Source organism: Corythoichthys intestinalis, chromosome 1 (assembly GCF_030265065.1).
Source record: "Corythoichthys intestinalis isolate RoL2023-P3 chromosome 1, ASM3026506v1, whole genome shotgun sequence".
Classification (NCBI taxonomy): domain Eukaryota; kingdom Metazoa; phylum Chordata; class Actinopteri; order Syngnathiformes; family Syngnathidae; genus Corythoichthys; species Corythoichthys intestinalis.
In genome coordinates this window covers 68,828,109-68,852,447 of record NC_080395.1, presented here as the reverse complement: position 1 = coordinate 68,852,447, position 24,339 = coordinate 68,828,109, and the positions used below count along the sequence as shown (strand labels likewise).

Sequence of the window (24,339 nt, the reverse complement as noted above, 5' to 3'; positions counted from 1 at the left end):
TCTGCATGGAGGAATGGGCCAAAATACCAGCAACAGTGTGTGAAAAGCTTGTGAAGAGTTACAGAAAACGTTTGGCCTCCGTTATTGCCAACAAAGGGTACATAACAAAGTATTGAGATGAGCTTTTGGTATTGACCAAATACTTATTTTCCACCATGATTTGCAAATAAATTCTTTAAAAATCAAACAATGTGATTTTCTGGGGTCTTTTTTTCACATTCTGTCTCTCATGGTTGAGGTTTACCCATTTTGACAATTACAGGCCTCTCTAATATTTTCAAGTAGGAGAACGTGCACAATTAGTGGTTGATTAATTACTTATTTGCCCCACTGTATTTCCTCTTTATTCTCGTCTTTAAAGCACCTCGAAATATAAACTATTTCACTCGAAAGGGCAGATTTGTATGGAAGATCAAGTGTGCAAAAATTAAATAAATACACAATTCAATAAATTATCAAGGTGTAATTAAAATGCGTCTATTTCAATATTTATTCATTTAGTTTAATTAATTTAATGAAATTTATTTAGTTAATTATTTCAATTTTTTTTTTCAATATTTGTTTCAATTTGTATTTCATTATTTCAAGATTTATTTCCATTTTTATTCATTTCAACATTTTTTTATTGCAGTTTATATGTATTTATTTCATCATTTATTTATTTCAATTTTTATTCATTTATTTCACTTTTTATTTATTTTATGCTTGCACGCTTGTCCCCTTGGACAACACGAAATCATTTTATCTGTCTTTGGCTCATCGAACTTGGTGGGCGGACGTGAACTCGGCGGGGTTTGAGTTGAGCGAGTCAAGCTACATAACTCTGGAATCAAGATAATCAAGCTGAAGTTCTGCATGAGCTTTCTCAGGATTTAATGACGGATATGTTAGGATAGTGGTTCCTAACCTTGCTAAAGGTACCAAACTCCATGAGTTTCACACGTACATTACCCGAGCCCTTGGGCATTACATTTTTTTTTCCAAATTAAAATTGGTTATATCTAAGCTAACAAGCTAAAACCTAAGTGAATTTCCTTTCGAATTTCTTCTCATTTAGACAGCATGTTTTTAAACAGACCAAAATGTATGTTTTCATCTTCATTTTTATAATCTTCTATCACATCCTCGCCTCCATACTGTTTTCATGCCGTAAAATGTGATGCAAATTTTTTTTTTAATGTAAACCAATGCACGTTACTCGTAGGTCTGTTAGAATAGAATAGAATAGAATAGAATAGAATAGAATAGAATAGAATAGAATAGAATAGCCCTTTTTTGTCATTATGCGGTTGTATAATGAAATTGTGGAGCATCTCCCTTTACAGTGCAGGACATGTAAAAAATCTCGAAAGTGACTTGCAAGAATAAAGTATAAAATCTAAATAAATATGAAATATCTATGAGGTAGTCCTATATTCAGGCATTGCAAATAATTGAGGTGAAGTAGCAGCAGTTGACAATGAAGGCATTGAATATTGAACATTAATATTGCACGTAAATAAGTATTGTACATAGAATATGTGTGAATAGAAGTTGCAGAAGTTGACAGTGAGGCATTGAATAGTTTACTTAGAAAGTATTGCACATAGTATGTATGTAAATTAATATTGGACACTGGGTGATGAGGTGTTACATATGGCTGTTCAGGGTGGAGATGGCTTTAGCAAAGAAAATGTTCCTAAGTCTGTTTGTTCTTGCTTTTAAACACCTATAGCTTCTCCCACAGGGGAGCAATTCAAACAGCTGGGAACCAGGATGTGAGCTGTCCTTGAGAATGTTTAGAGGTCTGCTGAGGCATCGAGAGGAGTAGATGTCCATCAGGGAGAGGAGAGGACAGCCAATGATCCACTGTGCCGTCTTGACTGTCCTCTGAAGCCTCTCCCTGTCTGCAGCAGTGCAGCTCCTGTACCAGGTATAAATGCAGTATGTTAGCAGGCTCGCAATAGATGAGTGGTAGAAGGCCAGAAGCAACTTCCTATCCAGCTTGTTCTTCCTGAGGACTTGCAGGAAGTGCAGACGCTGCTGAGTTGTCTTTATGATAGCTGTTACTGTATATTTGCTGTCCATGAGAGGTCATCTGAGATCTGGAGTCCCAGGAACCTGAAGGTGTGGACCCTCTCCACACACTCGCCGTTAATGCACAGGGGCGGTGGGTCAGTACTGTTCCTCCTGAAGTCCATGATGACCTCTTTGGTTTTGGTGGTGTTCAGGGCCAGGTTGTTGTCTGAGCACCAGGCTGAGAGTTTGTGGACTTCTTTTCTGTAGGGTTCCTCTTTGTACTTCCTCATACCAAGTGAGAGTCACTGAGCAAACCAGTTTCTCCTCCCATTAGATAGAGGACTAGCAGCGGAAAGAATTGGAATAAAGCCTGTAAATTGGAGACTAACCAATACAAAACCTGCTCTTACACACCACTTTGCCTAGATTTCGTCAGTGTCCGAAAATGGGGCCCTCTGTGTCTTAACCTTCACCGAACCCCTTAGACCAGGGGTCCTCAAATACAAATCTCGAAGGTCCACAATTATTTTTTTCATACAAGCATGGGTCCATTTATTAATGTCGGTCAAGTACAAGCCAGGTCGAAGGTGGTGAAGGTGGTTTTCTTTTGACCAAACAAAAATACAATGCACATTCTGATTAAATAAAAATAAATTAACAAAACATTTTCTTGACTTAAAATAAAAACACACTCAAAAAAAAAAAAAAAAAAAAAAAAACAGCAGGTACAATGTTTACACATTTACAATAAATAATTGAAGATCTGTCATTTAGGTGCAAACAATAACTATTGACAGTACATTTTTAACTGTAAAACACTGCTGGACAAAAAAGAAAACGTGCAAATAGCAGTACAGTACACGTTCAAATGTACAGAACATAAATGACAAGCTCGGTCATTAAGGTGCAAACATAATAATTATTGACAGTAACTTTACCTGTAAAACACTGCTCAATGAGAAAAATGGCATTTGGGGTTCACAAAGCTGTTTACTCACACCATCAGCCAGTACTTCAGTGCGTCTTGTGGTTGATGAATCTGAGGGTGAGATTTGTTTGATTTTTGTTGTCATTTCCTCCTTTTATTTTTCCTTCGAACATTGCTGCCAACTCTTCAGTCATTACACTCTTTTATTATTTCTTTGTCAGAGAACGGCTTCTTATGTTTGGCCAACACCCACAACACTGAGTGAGCACTCCATTGCAATTTGTTGTTGTGTCATAGATTTAACAATAACCTTGCTTGACTCTTAATATGACTGCTTCAACCTGTTAATTTCTTGCCTTCTCAATTCTGATTTAGGAGGAAAAAGAGCTGTGTTCTTTAACATAATGGCGTTTCACATTTTCACTTTTTATCAGAGCAACTGTGTTGAAGGATATTAAGCACATAGGTTTGGTACTTGCAGTTGGTAAAATGGACGCATACTTGTCAGTCCAATACTCATTGAAACAGCAATTTTCGTTGTCCACTTTTCTTCTCTTTGTCAAGTTTGAGCATGCCGTTTTGTAAGATTCGGTCTTGTACTGGGGCAGCTGCGGTCCGTCCGCTCTAGCTAGTAGCATGGTAGCATGCAGGCTCTCTTAGCCAATCAGCGCATCCATTCATGCTCTCTCAGCCAATCTGCACATCGTTGTCATAGAGATGACAACAGAAGTGGGAACATGGAAGATATTTGACTAAAAAAGAATCAGAATTCAGCAGTAGAATAGTAGCGTTTTTTTGTTTTGTTTTGTTTTTTTGAAAAGTGCCATTTGCTCTGGGTCCGCAGAGAGGTGTGCCCTGTTCCGGTCGTGGACCGCGGTCCGCTATTTGAGGAAGACGGCCTTAGACTGACCCACCGAACCCCTGGGGGTCGATCGAACCCAGGTTAAGAACCTCTGTGTTAGACTTCGCAGAACACGTTGACACAGGAAATTCTGACCTTGAGCACGAGCCTTGCGAAACACAGCGGTTTATCGCGAGAGAAAGCTAATGCAGAACCTCAGCAATTGCTGCCATGTTGGGAAGGAATGAGCACTCGCTTGACTCCAGAGCCATGTAGCTTGACTAGCTCAACTCAAACCCTGCCTAGTTCACGCACGCCCTTTTTATCTTTTTGTCAACCTTTTGTGAACACTAATTTATAATAAGCAAGTAGTACTTACATGCGTAACTAAATATATATATGACCTAAGTGAAATTAGTAAAAATAATTTTTTGTACCCAGTATTTTGGGGGCATTCTCTCAGACATGTGCAGATCTGCCCCATCCATTTCGTGCTTTTCTGGCAACAAAACATTCCCACACATGTCCACGGTGAACCGTGCCATCAACTAGAGCTTTCTTCAGCACCTTCACTTACTTGACTTACTTCACATCGATTTAGTAGTAAATATTTTACTCTTTTATAAGCTATTGCGTTGCATTGTTGTATCCCAAAAGTATATATATATACATATTATACATAATGAGTAAGAGATTGTAGCAACTGGTATTTATATGTTGCGCCCCAATGGATGATGGGTAGTTATGGCAACCCAAACTGAGAGTAGTGATTGCTATTGTTAAGTCATGTGTGTTCTGTTCCATAAAGTGTGTTGTTTCTTGGGGCTGTGGGGTGTATGGTGCACAAGAACAGCAAGTGTTAAAAAACAAAAGCCAGTCTGTCATTCTTCTCCACGTCCCTCACCGCAATATATACATACCAAATCGATGTGAAGGTGTTGAGGGCGAAGAGAGCTCAGGTTACACTATATAAGGTTATACTACTGATTGCTCATTTCACACAAATCATTAACAAACATTCAGGTGCATGTCACGAGCCAATGTCTCTGGTGTCTTGAATGCATTGTTGAGCACCCCCTGAATTAATCATTTATTTGGGGGTTAAGTTAGCATGTGCTGATTATATTTTAGAATTATTTCAGGTAAAAAAAATAATAAAGTTCACCTGCATTCCACGACTTCCGTGTCTAATTTTTCGCCGCCAAGCAAGCATTACAGTATTAATTAAAAATGAATGAAAACTAAATACTATTGAATATGTCATCATTATCATTTTAAAAATTTAAGTGACGGGTAAAAATAGGCTATGACCGGATTTTTATGACCCTGTCAGTCAAAATGACAGACAACGAAAATGTCTAGCGCAACCTCTGCCTCAAACCCTCCTTTGTTGTCCTGCTATTACCCAGATGAAGGCCAAAGGACGACACAGGAACAGTGCTCCAGAGTGGGGCGCCTATTGTAACCTCAGTGAGTTGGGTCAGTCGCTGGTGATCTTTTTTTCCCTGCACATTTCATAACTCTTGGTCCTAAGTTAATGATATTCTCTAGATCAGGAGTCAGTAACCGGTAGCTCTTTGGCTGTCTTTTACATTAAACATATGAATATTTGATTAAAATTCATTGTGGCGCTTGTGAAATTTAAGAAATAAGTTTAACTTCCCTTAGTAGTCAGATTAAGTCAGGCTCACTCTTTTGTGTGTTTGTTAATGTCACGATGTGGGGGTAAATGCAGGGATAACAGCAACAGAGGCAAGGCAGGGCGGTGGTGAACTCAAAAACAATTTAATGTCTATCCATCCGTCCGTCTGTCCGTCCATCTTCAACCGCTTATCCTGAGTCGGGTCGCGGAGCAGCAGTTTCCACGTAGGGATCCCAAAACTTTACTTTCCCTGGCCACATCAAGCAGCTCTGACTAGGGGATGCCGAGGCACTCCCAAGCCAGTGTCGAGATATAATCCCTCCACCTGGCTCTGGGCCTGCCCCGAGGTCTCCTCCCAGCTGGACGTGTCAGGAACACCTCCCTAGGGAGGCGCCCTGGTGGCATCCGCACCAGATGCCCAAACCACCTCAACTGACTCCTTTCTAAGTGAAGGAGCAGCGGCTTGACTCTGAGCCTCTCGCGAATAGCAGCGTTTCTCACCCTGTCTCTAAGTGAGACACCAGCTATTCGCCTGAGAAAGCCCATTTCGGCCGTTTGTACACGTGATCTTGTCCTTTCGGTCATGACCCATCGTTCATGACCATAGGTTACGGTAGGAACGAAGATCAAACGGTAGATGGAAAGCTTTGCCTCTCAGCTCATCTCAGTTTTCGTTGCAACAGTGCGATAAAGCGACTGTAATACCGCTCCTGCTGCCCCGATTCTCCGTCAAATCTCACCCTCCCTCCATTGTTCCCTCACTCGTGAACAAAACCTTGAGATACTTGAATTCCTTCATTTGAGGAAGGACCTCATTCCCTTCCCGGAGAAGGCAATCCACCGGTTTCCTGCAGAGAACCATGGCCTCAGATTTGTAGGTGCTGATCGTCATCCCCGCCACTTCACACTTGGCTGCAAACCTGTCCAATGAGTGCTGCAGGTCACAGGCTGACAGGACCACATCATCTGCAAAAAGCAGCGATGCAATCCTCAGCCCACGTAACGTCTATGCCTTGATGTCCTGCCCATAAAAATGACGAACACAATTGGTGACAAAGTGTAACCCTGGCTAAGGCCAAATCCCACTTGGAACAAGTCTGACTTACTGCCGAGGACACAGACACAACTCTCACTTTGGGTGTTCCGGGATTTGGATGGCCCTAAGGAGAGGCCCACTCACCCCATACTCCTGCAGTATCTCCCACAGTATATCCCGGGGGATCCGGTCGTATGACTTTTCCGGGTCCACAAAGCACATGTAGACTGGGTGAGCATATTCCCAAGCCCCTCCAGGATTCCAGCAAGAGCAGAGAGCTGGTCTGTTGTTTTACGGCCTGGACGGAAGCCACATTGTTCCTCCTCAATCAGAGGTCAGCCGACTATTTTTATGATTAGTCGACTAATCTAATAATTTTTCCCCTCCATTTTTTACTAACTTAGCAATGAATTTTTTGAAGACGCTTATCAATTCAAATAAACATTTTGGAACACTTAAATTCTTCATTAAAGTACAAATAAGCACATAAATAACAACAACAAATAACAAATAAACAATGAGGTCAAATGCTGAGAGCAATAACTTGTGCAAAAGAATGGAATGTAAACAGATTCAGAACACTGACTTTTCAAAACAATTCTCAAAAAAATGTCTATCATTAATATTATAGTATACTACTATATATAATAGTAGTATAATAATTATTCATTGCCAATCAGATTTGTCATAAAGGGTCATTTTAACGCTATTCTTAGTGTAGAATCTGAATTCTAAAGTATGTGGGATTAACTCCAGAAATTGTCATTCTCTGACAAACATCACGTGCTTATATTTTGAAATCTTCATCGGGAGTATGTTCGCTAAACCGCTAACCATAAGCTTTGCACTCCGCAAAAAAACTCTTTTTGTCCTTGCATGTGGTGTCAGTATTCAATTTGTTTTCTTTTTTTTTTTTTTTTTTGTCGTTTGTATGCCAGTGATTTTTCATGTTTGAAGTGTCACCTTTTAACCGCAAGTTTGCATTTTGGAAAAGACTGCCAATGTTTAATAGCAGGTTAAAGTAGGTTGTCTTTTTTCCCCATTAGCCTATATGTAACAATGCTAACATTTACAGTTTAATATAGATGCGTTTCCTTATTTTGAATGTCTGAACTTTAATTCTACGGCATGTTAATGACCAATAAATGTCTGTGAAAGGAACTGGAGTCTCATATGCCATCAGCACGCACGCTGAAGTGTATGCATGCAAGCGCGCGCGCGGCAATGAAACACAGCCGTGAAAATTACCGCCCTCATTTTTATTTACCGGACTCATTGCATATCGCGACAGGCTTAGCAACTTCAATAAAACATGTCGTTAGTTAAATGGACTTACGATCTGCCAGCTTGTAATTGTCTCCTGTCGTCTTCCAAAATTACAACTGGGTGACGACGCTTTAGGTGATCATTCACGGCCGACGTGCAGCCAAGCTTGGCATTGAAGAGACAGGACACAACAGTGTACCCTCCTTTGTTTCGTTGAAATAAGTCAATGATTTGGCACCTCTGGTGCGCTTTTATGGCTTTGTGCCGTTTTCCCTGCTTGCATACCAGGCATCCGACATTAAAACAATCTCCCGACCCACCCCACCCCCTTAAAAGTTTTCTCCTCGGATCTACACAATTCACTTAGGTCACCCTTTATGACATCAAAACGGCAAATTTCGCCAAATGGTGACAGATTTTCATGCCTGTCTTTTCCGTGGAAATTGGGTAGAAATTAGGCCTGAACGATATTGGAAAAAACTATTGCTGCGATTTTTTGGGGGTTTGCGATATATTGCGATATTATATTGCCATATTAAAAAAAATGTATATATATAAGAAATTTTCACAAGATGACTTAAATAGCTGTTTGGAAAGACTTTAGATGACTCACCGTCACCACAGTGTACAGTCATCCCTTGTTTTTCGCGGTTAATGGGGACCAGAACCCGCCGCGATAAGTGAAAAACCGCGAAGTAGCGCACCGCCCCCATTTTTTTTTTTTGTTTTTTTTTTTTTTGTGTGTTTTTTGTGCCCAGTGTATTTATTCAGATTTAGCATTGGAAAGAGATACATATAAGACATGTTTTTTTCTCACTTTTCCCCCCAAAGTGATTTTTAAAAATGTATATAAATAAATGGTTTTTAAGCACTTCAAATGTCATAATTATGATAAGTTTTAAACATAACTGTCCAACCAAATCATTTTTGAACAAGAATAAAGTACTGTAGCAGATAAATGCTTGGCTTTATTAAATGCTTCTGTTTATCTACTTTAGCTGTGACCGTTGAAGTGACATGTAGAAATTTCAAACTCCTCATGATCACTTCTGGCATTTAAATGTCTCCAACGTCCCCACAGTACACACATTCATTCCAGCGCGGCTTCCTTGCAACTGTTTAACAAGTTAAACGATGATTGACAGATGCCCGTGTGAAGTCTGCTTCTTTGGCCAGATCAAAGCCATCGTTGTGCCGCAGTGACTGAGAGGATCAAAAGGCTGGGAGCGGGAGGGTAGTAGGCTGTGCGCGGACCAGAAAGTGAGGCGTATGTGGATAAAAAAATAAGAAAAACTATCGCACGTGCTTGCGATGGGACTATTGCGCACACGCACATCGCGATGGCGATGTTTAAACGATATATCGTTCAGGCTTAGTAGAAATGGCTCTTGAGTTCTAAAAGTTACTGACCCCTGATCTAGATGTTCTTTTTCCATGGAAACACACATAAAAATGGAGAATAAATGCATTTATGACCCTAGCCCTCTTCCTTGTTTACATTGTTCTGACTGTTCCTTGTTACTACCATTCAGGCGTCTACTGCATTGACCGGCGTTACAGTTACCAAGTGGAGCCTTACTATAGAGGTACAGTGCAAGGAGCTCCTGAACTCGTGGCTTCATCACCAAATGATCCTCACCCAATCCACTTATTTTCCCTTCCAATGGTTGCCTCTCCTGCTTCTATCAGTTCCCCTTCAAAAACAGAACACCATCTTCCCAGATGTGCTAAACCCTCTGCTGCTTCACAAATATTGGCCAATATCTTTTGGTATGCAAATAATTGAACAAGATGACCTTTTAAAAGCACTTTTAGTACTTTTTTGGTGGGTGCTATATAAATGATGTCCATCCACACACATATGCAGACGTGCAGCAAGGAAATCCCTCGCGTCCTCATTGGTTCATTCATCGGCCGGTGTTTGGTGTATGAGCTTGTCCTTACAAATACAGTATATTTGTGTCTGCAGGTTGTAGCCGATTCCTCTCCTTCGTGTCCCACCCCCAACCTCTTCCCAAACTCATTCACAGAATCTCACATTGTGTGCTGCTCTTCCTTTAGGCTTCACCGGAGTACAGCCTTTTAACCCATATTTACCCTTTCTGACTTTCAATTTTGTTTCAAATGTTCCCTGGAATTAACATGAAACATCACACAGATCATTGTACGGGATGAGGATGATTCAACGATTTCTGCCCAATGCAACCACAGACACTAAACTTTGCGTTTGTTCCTCCGTTAGATTACATGAAGAGCTCCATGTCCAGCACCTGCTCCCTGAACAGCGAAAATCCGTACGCCACCATCAACGACCCGCCCGGCTTAGCGTGCAAACACTCGGAGAGCAGCTACGTAGAGATGAAATCACCAGCTCACCGTGAACATTTGGCACGCTGCTGTACTGCGACCATCATCACCACTTCCAGTGCCAATGTGCCTACTAACAATATCTACAACATGGGTACCAGTAAAACTCAAATGCGACTGGGTCATTGCAGAATTGGAGGACATGGCTTCAAAAGTCTTGAAAAATAAGCCTTCACTTGTTTGCATTATGTTTATCACAAACAGGTAATGAACAATCAAAGGCTTGATTAGCTCAGATTACACATCGAAAGTGACGTCTTTAATACACACAACCCCTAGCAAAAAGTATGGAATCACCAGCCTCGGACGATCACTCACTCAGAAATTTTATCATGTAGAACAAACTCAGATAAAAAGTTAGAAAAAATAATGAATTAGTTCAAAAGTGCAACTCTTTAGCATTCAGAAATACTAAAAGAAATTAATAAAAAACATTGTGGTGGTCAGTAAATGTTACTGTTATAGAGCAAGTGCAGGGAAATATACTGTATATGGAACCACTCCATTCTGAGGGGAAAAATGGAATCATGAGAAACAAACAAAGAAATAACAATCAAAACACATCTCCAGTATTTAGTAGCACCACCTGTGGCTTTTATGACAGCTTGCTGTCTCTGAGGCATGGACATCAATTTGGTGCCAACACTCTTTGATTGCAGTAACCAGATCATCCTTGCAGGTCTGAGCCTAGCTGTGGACCTTTTTTTTTTTTTTTTTTTTTTTTTTTTTCAATTTCCACAACAGGTTTTCAATAGAGTTAAGATCTGGGCTATTTGCAGGCCTTGACATTGACTGGATGAGTCTTTCTTCAAGCAATGCTTTAACAGTTTTAGCTCTGTGGCATGATGCATTGTCATCTTGGAAAATGACAAACATATTTTCAATTGAATGGATGAGAAAGCTGTCTAAAATGTCAATGTAAACTTGTGCATTTACTGAAGATTTAACCACAGCCATCTTTGCAGTGCCTTTGCCTGACTTGCAGCCCCATATCATCAAGGACTGAGGGAATGTTGATGTTTTCTTCAGGCAGTCATCTTATAAATCTCACTGGAACAGCACCAAACAAAAGTTCCAGCATCATCACCTTGTCCAATGCAGATTCTTGACAAGGTGATGATGTTGGAACATTGGTTTAATGCTGTTCCAGTGAGATTTACAAAGAGGACTGCCTGAAGAAAACATCAAAACTCCCTCAGTCCTTAATGATATGGGGCTGCATGTCAGGCAAAGGTACTGGGGAGATGGCTGTGGTAAAATCTTCAATAAATGCACAAGTTTACATTGAAATTTTGGACAGCTTCATTATCCCTTCAATTGAAAATATGTTTGTCATTTTCCAAGATGACAATGCATCATGCCACGGACCTAAAACTGTTAAAGCATTCATTGGAGAAAGACTCATCCAGTCAATGTCATGGCCTGCAAATAGCCCAGATCTTAACCCTGTCGAAAACCTGTGGTGGAAATGAGAAAAAAATGGTCCACAGCAAGGCTCCGACCTGCAAGGATGATCTGGCAACTGCAATCAAAGAGAGTTGGCACCAAATTGATGAAGAGTACTCATCAAGTCCATGCCTTGGAGATTGCAGCTCTCATAAAAGCCAGAGGTGGTGCTACTAAATACTAGAGATGTGTTTTGATTGTTATTTCTTTGTTTGTTTCTCATGATTCCATGTTTTTTTTCCACAAAATGGAGTGATTCCACATATATTTCCCTGCACTTGCTCTATAAAAGTAACATTTACTGACCACCATAATGTTTTTTATTCATTTCTTTTAGTGTTTCTGAATGCTAAAGAGTTGCACTTTTGACCTAATTCATTATTTTTTCAAGCTTTTCATCTGAGTCTGTTCTACATGATAAAATTTCTGAGTGAGTGCTTGTCCGAGACTGGTGATTCTATACTTTTTGCTAGGGGTTGTAGATTACTTGGTTTATCTGATCTTTACAATATTTGGGTTACATAGCCATTCTAATGTTAGCAGTGAAAGTTAGCTGTTCATCTAGCTCGGGGGTCGGCAACCTGCAGCTATAGATCCCAATCACCAACGTCACACAATCACTTGATCGCTGTATTGTGCCGCCATATTGTCCGTCATTGTGTGTCCGTATTGTCAATGATCGTAGTTTCTAAAGGTGGATTCACTTGCAAATTATGGAAGCCTCGGTGCTTTCAGACGCTGTAAACTCATTGGATGAGTTGCATAAAAGCCGTTATTTGGAAAAGCTTATCGTTCCAGTCGCCAGATCCATATTTGATGCCCAAACCGATGTTTCCTCCCGTCCCGTGCGTTGTGAGACCACAAAATTTCCAATCATACTCCAGTTTATGTCACGATGAGGAGTTTGGTACCCAAAATCGGCACCGTTGTCACTGTCCATTAGACGTAATACCAGCTAGGCTTCTGAAGGAAGTCTTTAGTTGCCTTGGATCAAGTCTGCTGTCTCTCATAAACACCTCTCTCAGTTCCGGTTCTGTCCCAGCTGCCTTCAAACAGGCTGTAGTCAGACCCCTTCTTAAAAAACCCCATCTCGACTCCTCTGTGCTGTCCAACTTTAGACCTGTCTCCCACTTGTCTTTCCTTTCCAAAGTTTTAGAAAAAGTTGTTTTTATTCAATTGCAAACCTTCTTAGAGACAAATTCCACCCTTGACAAGTTCCAATCAGGTTTTAGGTCCAGACATAGCACTGAGTCAGCATTGTTAAAAGTACATAACGACATTGCTCTTTCTGTGGATAATGGAAACCCGGCTATCCTTGTTTTACTGGACCTCACAGCAGCATTCGATACAGTTGACCATTCAGTCCTTGTATCTCGTTTAGAACATTTCATAGGTATCCGTGGTAACGCTTTAAAATGGTTTGAATCCTATTTACAACATAGAACATTCTCGGTAATGATTGGGGAAATTTTCCTCCTCACAAACTTCTCTGTCTTGCGGGGTACCGCAAGGCTCTATTTTAGGGCCTGTTCTTTTTGCGCTTTATCTCCTACCTTTAGGATCAATTATAAAAAAACATAATATCGCTTTTCATTTTTATGCTGATGACCTGCAGCTTTATCTGCCCCTGAGACCTGCTCTTGCTAAATTGATAGGGTGCATATCTGATGTGAAGCAGTGGCTTGCACAAAACTTTTTACACCTTAACGAGAGCAAAACTGAATTTATTACTTTTGGCACACCTTCCATGATGAAAGCCCTTGAGCCCAACTCTGGCGCTCCGGCTGACATTTTTAAGACACACGTTAAAAATCTCGGAGTGATATTCGATAGCAAGCTTAACTTTGAAAAACAGATTAGTTCCGTTGTAAGAGCAAGTTTTTTCCAGCTTCGTCTCTTAGCCAAAGTGAAGCCTTTTTTTAGTCGCCATGACCTTGAAAAAGCAATTCACGCTTTTATAAGTTCAAGGCTGGACTACTGCAATGCACTTTATGTTGGCCTACCCAAGTCCTCGATCTCTCGGCTGCAACTTGTTCAAAATGCTGCTGCTCGATTTTTAACAGGTACACCTAGACGTGAGCATATTACCCCCATGCTATCATCACTCCACTGGCTTCCAGTCCATTTTAGAATTGATTTCAACCTTTTACTGTTTGTTTTTAATTCTATTAATGGCCAGGCTCCATCTTATCTATCGGAAATTTTAACTTTTCGTAACTCTGGCAGGACTCTTCGCTCGACCGGCCAGCTTCTTTTAGATGTTCCAAGGTCAAAACTTAAACAGTGGGGAGACCGATCCTTTGCGGTTGCTGCCCCCAGGCTGTGGAACAGCCTTCCCCCCGAAATCCGCACCACCACGGATGTAGGTCTTTTTAAGTCTCGGCTAAATACATCCCTTTTTAGACTCGCCTTTTACAAAGATTAGGATAGCCTGGTTTTATTAGCTTAAGGGCTTTTTTAATGTTTTTTCGATTTTATCGGTTTTATTGTTTTACTTGCTGGAATGTTATTGCGATGCGCTCTTTGTTTTATTTTATTTTTTAAAATGTCATTGTATAATATTTTCCTGCCTTTTATTTATCTTGAGCCATGTTTTGTTGTAAAGCACTTTGAGGGCCTTTCGGGTTTTGTAAAGGGCTATATAAATAAATTTTGAATGAATGATTGATTGATTGTAAAATGAAACTTGATCGACAACGGGCCGGTGCGTGCCGAAAAATAGCTACCCTGCGTGAAAAGTCCCCCCTGACGGGAGCGCTTATTTATAACGCTTTATTGACGTCAAAACATCAAATGTTTTCATGGACGCATTACAGTAATGGATTTACAACTGTAAGATCAGTTTTAAATAATTAATTTACACAAAATATTAGTACTGTATTTTAGTAACAAATCGTGGACTGCACCACATAACCATCTTTGAACAGAAATGACGGCTGTCGACACAAACGCATCATGGAGCGAGACCGTGCTGCTTTAGAGATTTGCCCTTTTAACAATGGCCACACAGTAACTACTAAAATGACAGTTTATCTTCTCTGTTACTGTAACCAACCGCCACACATGCCTTCACCTTTTTGATTAATCAATGTTAACGATTGTCAGGAAGGTTTTTGGGTTCGTTTACTAGGCGGTGATTCCTTAGACAAGCAGAAAAACACGCAGTAATAGGAGGAATGTACGTAGCGGTAATATGTAAACACGATGAGCTGACGGACAATATGGCGGCACCAGTCAGGGGGGCGGAGTTGTGACGTCACGTGATTGGGGTCTATAGAGCGGCATGTGGCTCTTTAGCTCTGCCCTAGTGGCTCCCTGAAGCTTTTTCAAAAATGTTTGAAAATGGACAAAGATGTGGGAGTGAAATATATTTATTCTTTTAGTATGGTTTCTGTAGGAGGACAAACATGACACAAACCTTCTAATTAAATCTCATGTAAGCAGGGGTGAAAGTAGGTAGAATTTCTTGCCGGTATTCTGACGAATGGGGAGCCTTTGTCGAAGTAGGAGCCCCGTTTTTGACAGCTCCTCAACTCGACCGCGGGGTCGATGCAAGGTGTCCCATCGAACAAATGGAGCATACAGTACGTTTGACACGTTTAGTTAGGTACTGCCACTGACTGCCGAAGCACTAATTTTAAAGATAATTAGCATATTTTAGCAGGCTTCTAAAGTCACTCGTACTGATATTCTATTACGATTAGCATTTTAATAGGCTTGTTACGTCCTTTAACGGTTTTGCCTTTCTCTGCCATTGACAGCTGAAGACGTCACATCCATTTTGAGTGGGAGGACCTCCCATGCACTTCAAATGGATCAGATGTCAACTAGTGAAAAACTCATTGAACCGCTCAGCAGAGGGATGAAGAGGGCAAGAGTCGAATATTTTACTATATATGGCACATTTTTAACAGGCTTTTTGTCCGCTAAATAAGTCTTTTTAAGAATACTTACTCCATTTCAAGCCTATTTGAAAGTCATACTGGGGAAAATTCAGACTTCATAGTAGGCTATATGATTATGATGTCTATGCTTAAACCTATTAAAGACCATTTTAAAAGAAAAAAAAGGATGTTATAAGCCTGTTAAAGATGCTACCTACAGTGACAGTACTATTTAAAGGATGGTAGTCTATTATGAATATAAACATACTTTTTGAAAGACTTGGAGCAACAGAGCTTAAGACCTGCCACATGAATTTTATTACCTTTTTAAACACTTTTTTTATCGTGACAAACCTAATAAGGGATCAATGATGGCAGGAGAGGACAAAGCACAGCAGCAGATCCTCAGATCTGTTCTTTGGATGGCTTTCAAAGTAAATAGTGACATTGAAAGCAATCAGGAGTTCAATTATGTGAGGTGAGGAGACTGATGAAGTTTCAGACATTTTTTAAAATTTAAACAGACATCTCAGACTCCCAGCCTGTAGGAGGGTACAGGCTATATCTCCTCGAGCCTTCAGAACTTCGGGAAGGTGGGTCTGCCTTAGATCTCCATTGGCCATATACTCGTCCGCAAACTGTGAAATGGCATTTTAGGCATTGTTACATATCAGTGCTAAACAACAACAACAGCAAAGTTTATTGCAGGGACTCCGAAATCTTAAAATCATTACCTTTAGTACCAAGGCCCCACAGCTACTGTTGTCCTGTTGCTTGTTATGGGGTACAGTTTTGGTAGTCCAAGTTTCTATTTGGAACTCACGGCCCGCCAACCTCAAGAAGTTCCTAATTATTGTTTTATAAGCAAAACAATGAACATGAAAATTGAACTTTTAACTCCCATATTAACATAAGACTAAGAATTTAAAACTTTCTGAAGCGGTTACCTCCAATGGCGTACCGCACGCAGGCTATTTTTAGACCATGACGTCGCATCGTAAAGCCGAAGTGGGACATTATAGACCCGCCCTCGCATAGACACAACATAATTAGTGCTACTATTCTCCAGTAATCTTTCAAAAACGAACATGCCGATCACGCATTGCTTTTTTGGAACTTGTAGAAACGACTCTAGACATTACGACACATGAAGGATGTTTTCTTCATACGTTTCCGGAAACCAAAAACTCGGGAGGAAAAAATTTGAAGACCGAATTAACTTGCCTTGACTTTAACACCAGCTTGGTGAATCCATTCACATTTCATATGCTGTAAACATTATGTTGGGTTGGTATGGTCTTTCAGAGGACAAAGAGGAAAGCCATTTTTATATTTTTAACTTATTTTTTTTGCGTACGTTGTGCCGTACAGCTTCTGCCTGACAATGAATGACCTGAAAAGAATTACAATGGTATCTGACTGCCACTGTTACCGTTTCTGTTTTATATATAAATAACAACTTTAGTAAGGGGGAAGTGTGAATAAATTATAGAATTAAGATGTGTTATCAATGAAAAAATGAAAAGTGTTCGTTGGCTGTCACTGAGTAGCATTTGTGATCGCTACACAAAGCTAACCAAATTACCCCCAAGAACGGTAAGAGATGTAGGACAACAAGAGGATATATAAGAAAGACAGGGCTGATGGTAAAGGATAGCTTGTTGAAACAGGAGAATGTCATTGTCAGTCGCGTCGATAAAAAAGCTAAAGCTATGCTTGGGTCGGCTCGTTTTTTTTTCGTCTTTTTCAGCCTTCGACACTCAAGCCATCTCTTTAACTGAACATTTTTATGTTCTTCCACATCTTTGCCAGTGAATTTGGCACCAGGCACATCATTTTCGGAGAGAATTTGTAGGTTTAGCTCTGTAAACATCTCCTTCGTACACGATTTCCATTCATTTTCTATTAGGGACAAACGGTGGCTTGTCCCTACTTAGCAACAGTAGCTAATGTCATGAATATTAATGAGCGGAAGTGACGTGTTGCTTGCAGTACGCCATTCCGCAAGATTTTGCTCTCATATTTGTCCTCGTTACCCAAGGGTTCGATGATCACCAGTGTCCTCTCAGAAATGTGGACAATCTAGAAAAGGTTAGTGCCTTTATGTAATTCTGCACAATGACAGATTTATGTAGTTACTAATGAAATTTCACTTCTGTATGGCATCAGCTAAATTATTAGCTATATCTAACACATTCCAGAATCAGTAGGTCAGAAAATATAACAAAACCACTAACTACAAAAAGGCTCACACGCTTCTTCCTGGTGCAGCAACAATTTTCTGCAGCTGTTTGGCTGGCGTAATGCGAAAAAAAAACAAATTAATTTGCAAAATCAGCTGAATCCGCAGTCTATCTGCATTCTATAAAGCAATGCTGTATTGTGAGATGTTGACCCGGGTGACGTCACATTCACATTCGTCCTAAACCCGAGACTGAAGCATGGTGCGGGATTAAAAAACTGAATATATAAAACGATCGCTTTCGCACTCATCCAAGCAGTCACTTTCATTCAGGAGCATTAAACACCACGTAAAAAATGAAATAAACATGCTTTTTGGTGTCATACGCACTTTAAGGAGTAACCCATTCTTTTATTTATATATTTTTTTAGAATTGGTCTGATAGCTTGTGCATTAACACGGAAACTACACGTTTCAGTATTTTGCCTGTGAGTTATAAAAAAATAAAAAGTAAAAATTAAGATGTCCAATATCCTCCAGTTCTGAAATGATCCAAATGCATTCGATTGCTTTGTACGGAGCAGAAAAGTGACAACGTTTTTCTTTTGTCAGAGCCTACCATCAGTATCATGCCAGGAGCTGGAGATGTGATGTTGCCCGGCTACCCACAGAATCCTTATGACCTACCCAGAAACAGCCACATCCCCAGCCACTACGACCTGCTGCCTGTGCGGGCCAGCCCACCTGAAAGCCACAGCCCCTCTCTGCCTGGCAGCCCCACTGGTTCACTGCTCTAGAACAACCAGATAAGACCCAGCTATCTCCACGCCTGTCCCCCTGTGAACTGGATCCAGTGTGAAATACGAGGAAACTTTGAAGAGGTAGTTTGCGTTTGTAGTGTTCAAAGGAAATTGAAAGGACAACAGATGGGAGAGGCAGTGCCCACTACATCGCACAGCTATTTGATACTTTGCCATTGTAAATATGTTCAATTTTGTGCTATGAAACGTATTTGTGTTTTCCTTTTTCTCACACCACCCCAAAAGCTTGTGAAAAATATAGGCTTCAGTCAGCCTTTATACAGCTCTGTACCTTTTGGGGCTATTCAGATGAGACTGATCTCCTGGACCCATTTGAACATGTGTGCGCACACACAGACATGAATTTAGTCATTCATTTTGTCAAGTACAATTAATAACAAACACTCACTTTTACTTACCGCATTTTTCGGTCACACCTGAGAATAAGTCGCACCAGCCATAAAATGCCCAAAAAACATATGGCGGAAAACACTCAGGTGAATTGAAGTTCCGCTCTGAGACCCCCAATTTGGCCAAATTTCAAAATTGTCATATATGCATGTGTGATACATAATTTGAAAGCTTAAAATCTCAATTTTCTGGGGGAAGAAAAATTTGAACTTTTTTTTTTTTTTAAGTTTTTTAAACAGCAAAACCCTATCTGGAGGTGAGAGCACGTGAGAGCAGAGTTACAGACGCCATGACTTTTAAAGAGATATTATCGCGTACTTACCTTGTTTCGATCCAAAAACTCCATGTAGCATGTATCACTGAGTGTCAAGACACAGCTGTAAATGGCCACAGCTGGATTTTGGGGGGATTTTATGGGTAAAACATGGTAATATAACAAGGGTTGCGATGCAGAAATCGCAGACATCAAGGAGTGGTCGAGATGTTCTTTTTCATATATTTAACCTTCTAAACGTTTTTTTTTTTTCAATGTTTCTTTGTTTGGATCGGTTATTTATCATCTAACATATCGAGGAAAATGCGAGAGTAACAAAAAAAATAAAATCAGGCCATAGTTAAAAGGTAGATATCTGTGACTTATTTACGTACACCATTTTTTTTCATTGTGACGTAATTTGGTTAAAAGTTTAAAATAAAGTCTTTTTTTTTTAACAATATATTAGACATCAATTAATGATTCTAAGCTAAAAATGACAGACATTTTTAATAAGAAATATAATTACTTACCTTTTCATGGCTAGGTTGAAACAAAAGCTGTTGTGCGACATCTGTAAACTGGGGTTTCCAGGGTAAAACGGACAAATTAAAAATAGTTCAGGGGCTTAATGTGCCATGAATCTGCTATTGCAGCATATAGACATATTGTTCTATCAAACAAAACAGTTCTTTTGGCTTAAAATACAGCAGTTTATTTTAAAGAGGGGTGCAAGATCAGAAACTGCTTTTTCAAGTCTTGTTTGTTTTCCGCCATATATAAGTCGCACCGGAGTATAAGTTACATTTTGGGGGGGAATTTACTTGATAAAACCCAACACATAGAACGGATATGTCATCTTGAAAGGCAATTTAAAATAAAAATATAATAGAGAATAACATACTGAATAAGTGTACAGTATGATAATTAGTGTTGCACCGATACCATTTTTTGGCCCCGATACCGATACCTGGCTGTGCAGTATCGGCCGATACCGATACCATACCGATACCACTTTTTTTTTTTTTGTTTCCCAAGAGCTACATAATTGGATGTGAAATCCTTGCTATCAAGGCTTTGTCAGGCTGTTGCTTAACTTTGCAAAATAGGAAAAAGACTAGTACAAAGTATAATATTAGCCCAACAGTAAGAAAGTGAAAATAAGTTCATAATAATAAACTCTGAATGAACTGAGTAAACTTTTTTTTAAACCTCTCAAAGGCCAATCAGTGCAAATTTCATGAAATTATTGTCACATTCTGCTGCTGGTTAGATCATGTTTTGTTGCTGGGCTGTTAGTGGGGGCGTTCCTGACGTCACACCTGAATCCAATGCAGGCTCATCAACGCAGCATTTAACCACGGGTGAGCTCAGAGAAGGCTGCCGAGATATTTGCTTTGCTGATCGCCATTTGACATCTCGCACTATAGTCTCGCTACATTTGCTTGTTACGCCCCTGCATTGTTTTTTTTCTGTTAGTGTGCTGCACTCGTTTGTAACCTCTACCCTGTGCAGGTATTTGAGTGTTTTTATTTAGGCTTTTTGGCTCGCTGCTTATCGTCTTAGTTAACCTTCGAGTTTGTAGTATTGAGCTCCGTCAACCTGTTGTCATGGACTCCTTTTGTTATTTCTACTATCCTGCGATCGCGTGTTATTTTTTGTTTGCAATCATTAAAACCTTGTACGTATCCCCCGCTTGTTGTCCGCTTCGAGGTCCAACCATGTTTCCGCATTTGCGACGCTAACAATTATAAGTAATAATAATTGACCACAGCATCCCGTCTCTCTATTAGCCTCCTTTTTTCGGGAGGGGGGGGTCCCTTAATTCTATTTCTGAAAGGTGGCAACCCTACTTTGGAAACAGTTCCCAAATTACTGCAGCATTTCTTTAAGTAAAACACAAGTAAAGTTGACATAGTGAACTTACCAGAGATTGTTGCACCTGTCCAGCACCCTTCCTCTGGATAGCAGTCCTGCTCTTGCAGGCTCAAACTCGTTGTGTTCGTTCACGTTTCGTCTTCAAATGTTTTATCAGGTTCGAGGTATTGAAACTGGCCGATTTAACTCCACATCTCAAAACTTTCAGGCCGCAAATCTTGCATGCAGCCATTGATTTTAATTGACGGGATTTCTATTTTGAAATATTTTCCGACCGCCGCCATGACGGCGCCTCCATGTCGGCGCAGCCAAGCGGCCTTGTCATTGGTCAGGAGTGGCTATTGGCCCGTTCTCATTGGTCTGGAGCAGGCCAATAGCGATAGCTGCTTGGTGTTCACGTGTCATCACACAACACAGAGACAAAGTGTAGTGAGCGCCAGGAGAGAAAAAAAAAGGCTGCAGTCAAATGTTATAATAATGCACCGGTAAATGGTATCGCCGCCGTCTTTGTTGGTACTCGCCGATACCGATACCACCATTTTGGGCCGAATCGGCGGCCCCTGCCGATACTAGTATCGGTATCGGTGCATCTTTAATGATAATGTTAACAGAGCTAGTAAGAGTTATTCAGATAACAATAGCATAAAGAACATGCTAACAAATTTACCAAACCATCAGTGTCACTCCAAAACACCAAAATAACATGTGAAATTATATAATGTGTTAATAATTTCACACATAAGTCGCTCCAGAGTATAAGTCGCACCCCCAGCCAAACTATGAAAAAAACTGTGACTTATAGTGCGAAAAATAGGTATGCAGTGGTACCTCCACATACGATCCTTTCGACATCCGAAGTAAAATTTGACTCGTCATTTGTCTCGACATATTTGACGATTTATGACAGCGCCACGATTTCATTGTTTTCGCACAAGACGGACACACGGCTGACTTTCGTGTGAGGGAAAGCAACGTGGGTCCCAACAAGGTTATTGCCGGTGGTCAAAAAAAGGAAAAAGATCACGCTTACCATTGAAATTAAGCAGGAAATGATAAAAAAAAATATGAGAGCATCAGTGAACTGGCTCGACAATACGGCCAGAATATGTCCACAATCTCGATGGTCCTTCTCCGACCTCCGTTCGCCAGTCTTTATAAGTAAAGGTGACAATTACTATTATTGTAACATCGGTAAGGATGTCGCGAGCATTGTCAGGTTTTTAATCATTCATTTCAGAACTTGTGTAACACAACACGCGAACAACAACAGATCATGAAAAGAGAAAGAAAAAACTTCCCACTCTTCCGCCCCTGTCACTCTCGTCAGTCACACGGTGCGTTAAGGAAACGCATGCAAAACACACTTGCCACATTAGAACCCGATTAGTTACATTATTATTATCATTATTACCTGTATTATATTCTTATTATTCCACTGTGTATTCATAATTCATTTGTTTTGCAATGTGTAATTGCTATTAGTAATCGGACTTGCAGTATTTATTAAGGGTTTAGCGTAGGTTTTTGGGCTGTGGAACGAATGAATCGAATTACACTGCTCCAAAAAAATAAAGGGAACACTAACGTAACACGCTGCAGATCTCAATGAATGAAATATTTTTATGAAATACTTTGTTCTTTCCATAGTTGAATGTGCTGACAACAAAGTCACACAAAAATTATCCATGAAAATCAAATGCATCAACCCACGAAGGTCTTGATTTGGAGTAACAAGTTTCCGAGGTACTTCCACTTGACTTCCTGCTTTCTGCTCGCGACTTCCATTCTCACGTTATTTTAACATTGACAGCAATGGCGCTGGAGTGGCATCACTTACTAAAAACCCTGAAAAAAGCACTATTTGGGAATACCGCATATTAACGTATTTTATTAACTCTATGGCAGTGGATGAAAACGCCATCAGGAACCAGTTTAATGAGAAGAAATAGAAGAGATACACAATGCCGTCTTATCACAAGAGTGACGCACCAACTCGGGTAATCTGCTCTCCCAGCAAACTCCAAGGACAAAGCGCTTTGTCCTAAAACAAGTACAACCAGCCCGGACAGCAAAGTTGATAGCGGGCGTCCCAATCCGCGCACGAACCTAAGCCGCCCAAAACCGGCCACAGCGGGGATGGCCCAAAAGCAACGCCCAGAAACGCCTTCGACAAGACCCGCATCAGCAAAGACTTCAAAAAGACTGGACACTGAGATAAGACAGATTTTCTTCTGCTCGGAAACATGTAACCTTGTTTTGGATCCAGAATTGTCCCTCCGTCGTCTGTTTTTGCCTTGTTTTTTACCATTGTCGACGAATAAATTGTCAACCTGTTTTCGGCGAGTGTTCTTCAAGCTTTTGAAACATGGAGTCAGTGTGCAAAGGGTTAACACAGGAACGCGCGGTGTTTAGCTTCCTCCTGGCCTGGCTCTTCGGGGGCGTCGAGCGGCGGAGCACATTTCCATTCTGTTGCTGGCCTCCCCGTGCGGTTTGGGCTGGGAGGACTAAATTCCTTCAGTTGGTGACCCTACGTGATGGTTTGACGACGTGATAGGCCCAGACGATGGAGGGGATGGACGAACGGCTGCGGAAGAGTCAACTGGAGCCCTTTTAGGTGCACCGCTAAAAGCCGAAAAGGTAAAAAGACGTTTTGTCATAATTTAAGGCGGGTGAAAGTTGACTTGAAGCGACCTTCGACCATTTTGTGTTTTGTCTAACGGTGAATGTTGCATTCTGGCATATGGGGAATTAGTTTGGTAACAGTATTCTTAACACTAGAGGGGTATTTTATAGATTTGTGCATGAAGTACAACATCCATTGCGTAGTTTAGGCTGGGCGAAAGATAGATAAAAAAAAAAAGAAAATCAAAAAAACACACAAAAAAACTTAAAAAAAATAAAAATAATTTTTTTTAAAAAGTAAAATAAAAGGACAAGTTAGATTAGGAAGCGTGGTGTCCTCTGGAAGCCGATTAAATTGCGAGAGACGGCAATTGAGAAGGGGTTGTGAGTCGCCCCCTCCCTCCCCAACCCCCAACCTTCCCTTCCAAATGCTGGTTGGCGTCTGGGCGACACAATCACCGGATTGTTGTTGTTTCCCTATTTGATTTGGTGGGACACACGTAATATAAGTTAGATTAGGAAGCGTGGTGTCCTCTGGAATCCAATTAAATTGCGAGAGACGGCAATTGAGAAGGGGTTGTGAGTCGCCCCCTCCCTCCCCAAACCCCAACCTTCCCTTCCAAATGCTGGTTGGCGTCTGGGCGACACAATCACCGGATTGTTGTTGTTTTCCCGATTTGATCTGGTGGGACACACATAATATATACATGCGCATGTATGCATATACATATGAATATATGTGTATGGGATAGATATGGGCATATATATGGAATTGTAGATTAGAT

General features: G+C 40.6%; 1 protein-coding gene across 4 annotated transcripts in view; it reads left to right on the top strand.

Annotated features, from left to right (window-relative positions):
- LOC130916860 (multiple epidermal growth factor-like domains protein 11) overlaps nt 1-24,107 on the top strand; it is a 345,443-nt gene extending 321,336 nt beyond the window's left edge. For 3 of the 4 annotated variants that reach the window (XM_057837918.1, XM_057837926.1, XM_057837915.1), the window contains exons 22-25: nt 5,177-5,246; nt 9,244-9,297; nt 9,954-10,172; nt 18,203-24,107. In XM_057837918.1, the coding sequence (XP_057693901.1) occupies nt 5,177-5,246; nt 9,244-9,297; nt 9,954-10,172; nt 18,203-18,387 (528 nt within the window). In that variant the 3' untranslated portion in view covers nt 18,388-24,107. The remainder of the gene's footprint in view (nt 1-5,176; nt 5,247-9,243; nt 9,298-9,953; nt 10,173-18,202) is intronic. The other variant, XM_057837935.1, reaches the window with a different exon arrangement.
- Nucleotides 24,108-24,339: the final 232 nt, after the last annotated feature.